This window comes from Alnus glutinosa, chromosome 4, assembly GCF_958979055.1.
Source record: "Alnus glutinosa chromosome 4, dhAlnGlut1.1, whole genome shotgun sequence".
In the NCBI taxonomy this organism is placed as follows: domain Eukaryota; kingdom Viridiplantae; phylum Streptophyta; class Magnoliopsida; order Fagales; family Betulaceae; genus Alnus; species Alnus glutinosa.
Window position 1 is genome coordinate 25,698,244 of NC_084889.1, and position 10,574 is coordinate 25,708,817.

At 37.3% G+C, this 10,574-nt stretch overlaps 1 protein-coding gene across 1 annotated transcript; it reads right to left on the reverse strand.

The window, feature by feature from the left end:
- Nucleotides 1–1,183: 1,183 nt before the first annotated feature.
- On the reverse strand, nucleotides 1,184–8,236 carry LOC133865578 (nuclear poly(A) polymerase 1-like). Its single transcript, XM_062302001.1, has 12 exons — nucleotides 7,463–8,236; nucleotides 7,289–7,366; nucleotides 6,916–7,023; nucleotides 6,717–6,779; nucleotides 6,455–6,616; nucleotides 4,705–4,818; nucleotides 4,539–4,601; nucleotides 4,129–4,458; nucleotides 3,736–3,900; nucleotides 2,385–3,614; nucleotides 1,648–1,715; nucleotides 1,184–1,449 (listed from the first exon to the last, which is right to left on the reverse strand). The coding sequence occupies exons 1-12, from the start codon at nucleotides 7,577–7,579 to the stop codon at nucleotides 1,407–1,409; spliced, it is 2,541 nt and encodes an 846-aa protein (XP_062157985.1). The 5' UTR covers nucleotides 7,580–8,236; the 3' UTR covers nucleotides 1,184–1,406.
- Nucleotides 8,237–10,574: the final 2,338 nt, after the last annotated feature.

The following is a 10,574-nucleotide window of genomic DNA, read 5'->3' on the forward strand; positions in this document are numbered from 1 at the left end:
TCATGATTTGGTTATTTTGCAAGTCTTTTAAGTACCAAAAGGCTACTTACAATTAATGCTCCGTTTGTTTCGGTATAAAATGATTTTTGAAAAAATGATTTTGGCATTTTACAGTGTTTGGTAGGGGCGAAAATAATGGGCAACGAAAATCATTTTTGGTTTGACCGTAAAACCTTTTTTAATTTTTGAAAAACGATTTACAATTTTAAAAACCGTAAATCGTTTTCCGAAATTAAACTCTTCGTCCTTACACGCACGTTTGATATTCGATTGTCGAAAATTTGGCAATAGTCGATCGTCGGAATCCAGACAGCACGGGAATCTGGAAACATCCGGCCACCGGAATACTGACGGCACCGGAATCCGGCGACATCCGGCCACCATCGCCAGATGCCGGCAAACCATATTCCGGCCGAAACTAGCCGGAATCCGGCCATGGTCAGAAGCCAGATCTGGCCAAAATGGCCGGGATCCGGTTGGATTTGGCCAAAATGGCCGAGATCCGGCCGGATCTGACTGGATCCGGAGGAGTCCGGCCAAAATTCGGCCAAACATGCTCACCAGAATCCGGCAACAGCAACCGGACGTTGCCAGATTTCGGCGACAGCTGCATTTTCACCTTTCGTAATTTTTTCGTGCGAACCAAATGCAGAAAATTATTTTTGAGAAAATTATTTTTTTTGAAAATGATTTCGTCCAAAATATTTTACGACGGAAACCATTTTACGTCGAAACAAACAGAGCATAAAATGAAAATGTTTTTGGTGCCTAGATATATCTTACGTTCAGTTTACATGGTTTTCCATTGCGTAACTTGCGTTTAATTACTAGAAGTTTATTAAAATACTTTTTAGGTTTTAACAATTCTGAAACTATGACAAACTTTGAGATTCAATTTGAAATTAAATTCAGAGTCTATGGTTTATTATGTAATTATCTTTAAAATATTTGTACAAAATCTTCAGAATTGCGTGTCACCACGTTAAATACATTGTATAAAGACTGCAAGTTTTCCATGTCTTTTTTCATTTCATATGAAAGTTTTGAAGGATTCAGTAGCAAATAGAGAACATCTCAATCTGTACAGACTATGCAGAAAAACAAGGCAAACAAAGAAAAAATTAAAGTCTTGACAGGAACAATAACTAAAACATTATGAGGAATTGAGGATGACATTGGGCAGTAGATTATAAACTTAACCAAATAGGATTTCACATTCATTTACCCTCTGGAATGGTTGAGATTGTCATGTACATATACCATGTAAAAAGTGGCTTTGCCTAACTCAAGATTGAACTGTGTAATTATTAATAAAAAAGGGCAAAAAAAAAAAAAAAAAAAAAAGTTTGTTAATATACATCAAACATTTCCACTAGCTTAAGCTCCAGCCAACGGTCAGAATCCCTTTATGAGCTTTTGCCAGTAGCTTTCAAGGAAGTGAAGCTAAACCTGAAAATAGGATGGGCGAAAAGAAAGAAGATGAATAAGACGTCACAATAAAGAACAGGTAGTAACAAATACTCCAGAGCACTAATGCATTCACTTTGGAGTATCTTGAATTTAAGTAACGAAAAATAAAATTACGGAAAAGAATTGCCAAAGTAAAAAGCATAACATTTTTGAAGAATTGCTTTGAAAATAAGATACCTGATTAGTGGCTTTTGTACCACAGGTGCAGGAGTCACATTGGACAATGGAGCCACAAGTTCAGTGGGCTTTATAGGGGGGAAAAACAAGCAAAGAGAAATGATAATTAACGTCAGAACTGCTTCTGAATATATAACACATAAGAAGAGACCTAATTAGCAATGGCAAGATTAGCCATATAAGGCTAAAGCAACAATAATACAGGATAAGCATATATACAACAGTGAGGACTCCACATCAAAAGAAGACACAGATAACCTAGGTCAGTTTGTTTTGTTAATGCTAGTTTATGGAATAATATTTCTATTGGCAAATATTTGAAACCAGAAAGGTGATGTCTAGATACCAAAAATCAAACTTTGACAAGCTTATCTTTTTTTCTCTGTTATTTGACTTGAGAGATCTTTCAGAGCACCAAAAAATCTGCTCATTTCTATACAACTTTTTCAAATGGTGTAACAAGTTCATATATCATTAGAAACTCAGCTTTTGAAACACTAAAAATTAAAGCAAATGATTTTCATCCAAGCTAGCATAAGCCAAATAGTACAGTTCTACTTTCTGCTTGTAACTTTTTTTACGTCTGAGGTTAAGCAATCAAAAAACATTTGTTTCACCCATTTCCAATAACTAGAAATAGCATACAAGTCAACCGAACACAAATATGGATCTACCAGGAAAACCAAATAGAGATAACTACAGACAAAACAAAAGGTTACAAGGTTAGGGAATAAGACCTCAAGCTCCTCTAAGTTCCCATTGGAATATAAACCACTGGAAGAAGCAGATCCATTAGTAGATGGAACTGGCACTGCCACTGCTGCATTTGATTTTGAAGACTCCATGGGGCTACCTTTCTTGTTCCCCCTAAAGTCTTTATCTTGATTTCTATATTCAAAATCATCTTCAAGCTCATCAAGTTCTTCTGGAAGAACTTGATGGGAAACATATGGACCGGACATAATCTTCTCAATTGCCAGATTCTCTGCTTCTCTTGTATCAGCAGCAGCCAACGGAGTTTCATTAGGTGGACTGCAATTTGCTGATCCATTAGCTTGAACATTCTGAGAAGAAACCTCCACTAGATTTTTTAGATTTTTTAAGCTGTCAGGTGTATTATTCTCAGAATTTTCTGTCCTAGATTCCTCTGACCTGTGGGTATTCATAGTGTCACATTTCATAGAACATGAGCTGAGAGGAGGGCTACCCTCATGAACTCCCCCCGTGGATGGAGGTACAGCAGCTACGCGCTTGGCATTTCTCAGGTTAGTCTCCAGACTGTCATCCACCTGCTTTCTCTTCCTTCCGTCATCTGCTGCTTTTGTAAAGCAGGGGGGGCTACCCTCATGAACTCCCCCCGTGGATGGAGGTGCAGCAGCTAAATGCTTGGCATTTCTCAGGTCAGTCTCCAGACTATCATCCACCTGATTTCTCTTCCTTCCATCATCTGCTCCACTTGTAAAGCAGGGGGGGCTACCCTCATGAACTCCCCCCGTGGCTGGAGGTGCAGCAGCTAAGCGCTTGGCATTTCTCAGGTTAGTCTCCAGACTATCATCCACCTGCTTTCTCTTCCTTCCATCATCTGCTCCATTTGAAACTGCTTTGCCTTCAGGAGAATTATCTTGAGCATGACCAGAAACTTTCAGTTCGGAACTCCTACTCACCCAAGTTACTTTGGATGGGCGGGAAGGTCGAATCCCTCCAGGAAATACAAAGTTTGGTATACTCCTGCGTTTTACATGGGATACATGGATCTCCATCCCAGGCTTCCACAATGTGTACATGTTGACATGGCCTCTAAATTCCTCAACGGTTAACCTTATATCAAACTGTTCACCTTCTTTCACTTGAACTCCTTGATTTCGCTGCAACCCCATAAAGTAACAGCAATGGAAAAGTCGAGATCTGTCTGAAAAATCCCCCGGGTGTGGGTGGCATTGAAGCATGTTATAAGTATGCCTCTCAATCTAGAGTTACAAAAGATAAGCTGAATTAGGAATATATATATATATTGGGAAAGGAAACAGGATAAAAGAACAAAAACAAAACAGCTTGAAATAGCCCAAGTATAAAAAATACAGTTTCCACCTTCAATGTCAGCTGCCGGAGGCGAGATTCAACCCAGCCTTTCCACTTTCTTAGATCATCATCATTTTCTGCAGTAATGTCTATTTTTAGATAATGCTTATACGCTTCAAAGAATGGATAAGGCTCAAAAAGGGTATCCCAATCCGCCTTGTATGCCTCCATAGCCTGCAAGCCCTCGCAAACATCAAATTCCAAAAATAGTAACAAAAACAACAATACTATGAAATTTAAGTTGATTAAACTAAGAGGTCAACATAAATCACAATATGTGTGCGTGATTGTGCGTGCATAATCTGATCAACAGACAAAATAATATGAAATTGTTATATCCTGACCTCCATCTGTGCAGAGTTGCAGAAACAACATATCACCAATCAAATCATGGAACCATACCTCACAAATCTCACTCCCCCTTTGAAACTCCTCTGACATAATACGCAAAGTACTTGAAGAGACATTGTAGCTAGAGTTCATGGACGGGTAAGCAGGAGTTATGATAGGCATTAAATGGAACCTATCTTTCGGATTTCTTCTAGGATCCCAAACTTGAAGTCCAAGAGATCCTTCTTCAATAGCACATAGCATTACTGGATTTGGCCAACGCCATTGAGTATAGACCCTGAAGAATCGAGACATCAACATATTGGGCAGCGCATTCGGATATAGCTGGCAGATGCGGGCAACCAGCAATGCCCAATTTATACCACCAAGAAACCCTGCAACCTGCCCGTGACAGGGAGGAAAAACTCTGATAAATGAGAACAAATAGCAAGAAATAAGAACCAAAGTAAATCACACCCTACATTTGAGTAAACACCACGACGTTTAGCCCAGAGCCTCATGCACCTCAAAGTTGTGCGGAAATTCTGCACTTCAGAAAACAGGCGCAATTAGAGACGATAAATTTAATGGAAAAATCAACACCGAAACTTATATGTCCATGTAATTTTGGTAAGCAACAGCTACCACCTGAATATTTGGAACCAAACGCAAAATTTGGTCAGTGACCCTACAGCCGTTGAGACTACGAACTGTCTGCTCATCTGCATTCTGTAGTGTTGAGTCCTGTGAAATATCTAGGTCCTGCAACAGAGTAATATGTTAAAAACAGAGAATGCATACACACCGGAGTAAACTCACAAGATACAGACTTTTAAGCATCATGGAAACAAGAAATCAAAGTATACTAGTTCCTTTGGATCCACTCCAAGGGTATTTGGACAATCCTACAAGTAAGAAACCTATTTGATAATTTTATTGCATTCCTAACAGCTTCTCCTCCTCTACGCAACCAACAATAACCTTAAGATCTACATCCACTGTCAGCTTCGTAGAACCGAAAAAAAATGGAAGCTTTTGCAAATGGGCATTCTGAAAGACTTTGCACCCTTGCATTTATATCATAACATTCCTTATCTAACCCATGAGTAAGATGAAACCACCCTACCTTCAATCTCTTTTTCTTTTCTTTTCTTTTCCTTTTTTTGTTTTCTTTTTTTTTTTTATGACGGGAAACCCCCCCCCCCCCCCCCCCCCCCCCCCCAAGGCAGGCCTACTTCGTGTACTCACCCTAGAAAGCGCCCCCCATACGGACTTCAATATCTTTGTAAGACTACCTAACCACAATCTCCAAAGGAGCAACCATCTAAAGACAAATGTAATTCAGTTCATTCTCTTCAACAATTTAATAAAAGAACTTTAACCATATCACATGAAGGTGAATTTATGCTATCCACTAATCATAGTGCTACTATATGAAAAGTTGAAACTATTTGGGCCCCTATTCTAGTCTCTAGCGCTCCACCCATCCTTCTCAGTAGAAGAAAGCAACAGTTATATCAGCCTCTAGCCTCTAGCCTCTAGAACTTGTGGACACAGAGGAGGAAAAAAGGGTTTGGTGTTTCATACCAAGATGAAGCATGAGAACTATTTCCTACAAGTAGTGCTTATATTAGCACACTCTTCAAGATAATAGGTCTAAATATGCAACTAAGCGCACAGAGTGAGGCTCCGACTGAAACTTTGACACCGGATAATATTCTAAAAAGAAGAGAGATGGGAAAAGAAAGAAAAGCAGCACCAAGCAATACAAGGATATAACTTTTCTTTGAATAAAGTCAGCTTTGGTATATGGAAAAGAAATTTTTCTTTCTTATCTCATGAGCACAAGAGCAAATGATTTCTACAAATTGTTAGCCATTATGCCCCATCATAACAAATGCTACGTTACCTAAGAAGTATATTAAAATAAACTTTACCTACAGACTAGCACGACATATATGTTGAAAAGAAATACTACGGTTTTTTTTTTCCTTCTTCTGGGAAATTAAAGAAATAATATGTGATTGTAAAATATTTACTAAAGGGATCAACTGGCTGCATTGGTATACATTAAAGCCAAACAGGCAGGCCACTGGTTACCTTCACAAAGAGGATTCACAAAATTGTGTTCCGTTACATTATCTTAGTGAAGGGGGACTAATCCATGACAGAAAGATATCAATGAACTAAAAAATTATCCAAATTAAAAATCCTTCCCCTAAATAATCTGTATTACATCGGCCTGCTCGACAAACTATACACATTATGCATGGTTCCTACAAAATGAATATTTTCCTTCCATTCACAATTTCTCAAATGATAGAAAACAGTAAACCAAAGTTTAAATAAAAAGGAGCGGGCGCAGATACAAGGCTGCCAGCATAAATCCAGCACTTACTTCAGGAATAACCCAGAGTGACAATTTTGCATACAGAAGGTCTATGGAAACACCATTGAACTTAAATCTCATAACTGGAACATGAGCATCAGGCACAGGGTGCAACTCTGTTACTTCAGGCATCTCAGACAGCATTCTGTGAAGCTCGCCAAAGAAATCTTCCTATGGCCAAATTCAACAAATTCTTTAAATTCATAAGGCAATACCACCTAAAACAAAAGTAAAAATAGTTGCACCATAAATAGGCAAGAACTGATCGCACTTCTCTTGAAGCATGTCTAGGTCCCACGCAAAGTGTGTCTATATCTGCTCCGGGGCCATGCACCTGAAAGACCAAAAATGGAAAAAATAAATAAATAAAGTACAAAACGGAAGTAGGATGAACCATAATTCAAAAGAGTAAACGACACATAAAACTTAAATGAGAAACCCTTTTTATAAGAGGAACAAGAGTTTCATACCCCTAGCCGATAGGAACCAAAGGTGAAAATCTTGGCGTTCGCTTCTTGCACGAGTTGCTCATTCAACCCCTTAGCACGGCTAATTGTTTTGACCCAAATCTTTACAATCTATTTAAATTTTAAACAACCACATCAGCATTGCATTCAGAAAAACAAAATCAAAGTTGCTTCTCATGAAATTGCCGAGAACATGTCCAAAAAAATAAAGATGCAGTGGAAAAACTGAACCATGACCACATTGCTCAATTCGAATAAGAACAATTTTTTCATAAACTTAAAACCAACATACAACACAACTTAAATATCTTCTTTTCGTCACTTTTCTTAGCAAACAACCAAAGTAGCAATGCAACAACTAACTAAGAAATCCAACCTGATCAAGTCTGCCAAGCACTTCCTCTCTACTCACAGCCTCTTCCTGGCTCTCATACAGTCCCGCGTCTCGCAGATACTGAAGACCCAAAAACCCAATTCAGTAATTTTTCAGCTATGAAATTCAAAACCAATAAATGGGTCAAATCGAACTAAACAAAAAAGAAAAGAGAACCTTTTCGAGTTCACGGGTCTTGATCACATCGTACTCAGTCGGTCCACCCAACGAAATCGGTTCTGTAATGCCCAACCGATGCCCATTATTCCGGTTCATCAATCCAAGGCTCCCCATTTATATATATAAACTGCCTCTAATTTTAATTTTCTTTTTTCTTTTTTGACAATATGGGGATGCGATGAACAAATTATTTTTAATACTTCAAAGATTTCTTCTTCTTCTTTTTTTTAATTTTTCCCTTTTTTTCCAATGAAAATAAAATCAGAAACAAATGAAATTAAAAACAAAAAATATAACAATGAAATAATCCTTGATAGTACAGTACTGGGTGGAAACAAAATCCAAAGCTACAATCAAATGGGAACCATAAAGCTAGAACAAACCAATCAAAGTAGATAACCCCAAAGTTGACATCTTTTATACTAAGATGACATCAGAACAGAGTACATCGCAAAATTGGGGCCTGTAATTGAAACCCTAACCCTAGACGAAGAACAAACATGCACACCGAAGACAAATACAACGATTCCGCGAAGCGAGATCAGAGGCCCATAGTCTCCCCGCCTTTTCAAGCTCTTTGGGTGTGGGTGGCGGTGGTTCTTCGACCACGCTCAGCAACTGTGTTCGAAATCTCGGACCCAAAATACCCGATAAAGCGATAGCGGAAATTTCAGGAGAAGAGAGAGAGAGAGTTTTCTGGGTAAAGTGGGTTGTGGCGGTGGGGAATAATAACATTACAACCCAACAGGTGTCCAACCAATCTCTCTTATAGTGAATAGTCTGGCCAGTAACGCACTACTTGTGCTGCTTTAGGGAGAAAAAACAATAATAACGCAATCAGGCCGCTCCAACTGCAAGGGATTCATTCGTATTTAGGTTTATTGGTTGGGCCCAATTACAATCTCTTAATTTTAACTCTATCACCATTTCTAATTAAATATTTCAGATTTTTCTGCCTCAATATTTATTACTGATTTATAATTTTCTTAATTAAGTTATACGAGAAACGATTTGGCTTAGGTGCAATTAAAAAAAAAAAAAAATCATAGTATATGTGATGTAGTTTTTTCAACAGTCTAAATTTAATACTCAGTCTCTCTCACTTTCTCATTAAAAAAAAAATAGAACTAAATTTGGATGAGAAAATATAAAAATAGTGTTAGAATGGTAAGAAGTAGAGTTGGTAATTTTTTACACAACTAACAAATTTGACATGGGCCCAACACGAAATTAGCGAGTTAGGGTTTAGTATAATCGAATTCGGGCTAACTCGATCGACCGAGTGTGAGTCAAGGGATACCCAAAAGCAGCTCAGGGCAAACTCGATCGAAGCTCGTTCGATCGAGTGTAATCTAAGAGGTACCCGAGCAGCTCGGTCGATGCTCATTCAATCAAGCATTCCTTGTTTTAAAGTTTCAGCATTTTCTACGTGGAATTGAGTCGTCGGGAGTTTGTGTGTCAGTACTATTCAAGTTTATATTGTTCTAACTTTCAAGATATTAATTTAGAGTTTGAGACATGAATTAAACTAATCAAGTGAATAATTAGGTGAAATGTGAACAAAAAATACTTAGAAAACATTTAGAATTGAGTTTCAAAGTTGTGTATCCGGACGAGACATTTCTATGTCCGGATGAGTTAGTCAGTAGATTCACTTCTCGGCACGTGTCCGAACAAGCTTGGCGGAAAGTTCATTCTTCAGCAGGTGTCCGAACAGGCCTAGTAGAAATTGGCTGAGTGAGTTTTTTAGCTCATTTTCTCCTTTCTTCTCCCATTTTTCCGAAAAACCTGTCTTCTCTCTCCTAGGGTTTAATCTTAAATTGTGATGATGTTTTATGAATACGTCTTATATTGGATTTCATTCTAGATGTATCGATATATATATATATATATAAATGAATGAGACATAGTATATTTATACAGTTACAACTTGTTGCATATGATGTTTTTGTATGTTTCACGCTTAGATATGCTTTTGTTTCGCTACTTTAGAGGATATGACACATGTATGTGCGTGTAGCTAAGTTATGAGGTTTTATGATTTTATGCTTATATGTATATATATATATATACATGTGTGTGTATGTGTGTGAAGATGTTATGGCTTAGATGCACAACAAAAAAAATTATTGTTTTGAGCCTTTTTTTTTTTTAGCCGTTTTAGGGCGTATTAAACCTAGGTTTGAGCAGTTTTAGTACTAAAACGGCTCCAACCCGTTAGAGCCGTTTTTATACCTAAAAATGGCTCAAAAAAAAAAATACCTGATAGCAAGAATATTGTTTACGAACTCATAAACAATCACATACACTCATAATCCGAACATCATACACTCATAAATTATCACTATGGCTTGATGTACACACTAAGCCATAAAAACAAAACAATAACAAATAAAACGACGTATCGACATAATTAATGTCACTCAACCCAATACATATATAATACAAACTCTAAAATGTTCAAAGTAATTTCAAAACATAATAAAATTATATAAACAATGTTTACATCATTTACAAACTTCGATATTCCACCTACATTCAAAACGATTGAAGATATCACTACAAAAAAAAAAAAAAAAAAAAAAAAAAAAAAAAGAAGGAGAATTATGGACGGTTTTTTTCTAGATGGTTTCTAAAACCGTCTAGAATTAAAATTTTACAGACGGTTTTTAAACAACCGTCTCTAAATAAATAAATATGGACGGTTTGGATAAATCCGTCTGGAAATTTACATTTCCGGACGGTTTTTTCCAAACCGTCTGGAATTATTGATATTCAAAAAAAAAAAAATGGGGACAAAAATTGCATGGATTAAAATATAATAATAATAAAAAAATAATTTTCCAGACGGTTTTTTCCAAACCGTCTATAAATTTATAGACGGTTTGGAAGAAACCGTCTGAAAATTTCCATTTCCAGACGGTTTGTTTCAAACCGTCTAAAAATTCATAAGTACTCAAATGACATAGATAGGCACCCTCAGCCGTAGATTGAAACACTATCAACGGCTTAAAAGCGTCTAAAGAAAATGACGCGGATTGAGAAGCACGTCAAGATGATGCGGATCTGAACCCCACCACATCGCATATTCCTCGGCCAAGCAAAGAAG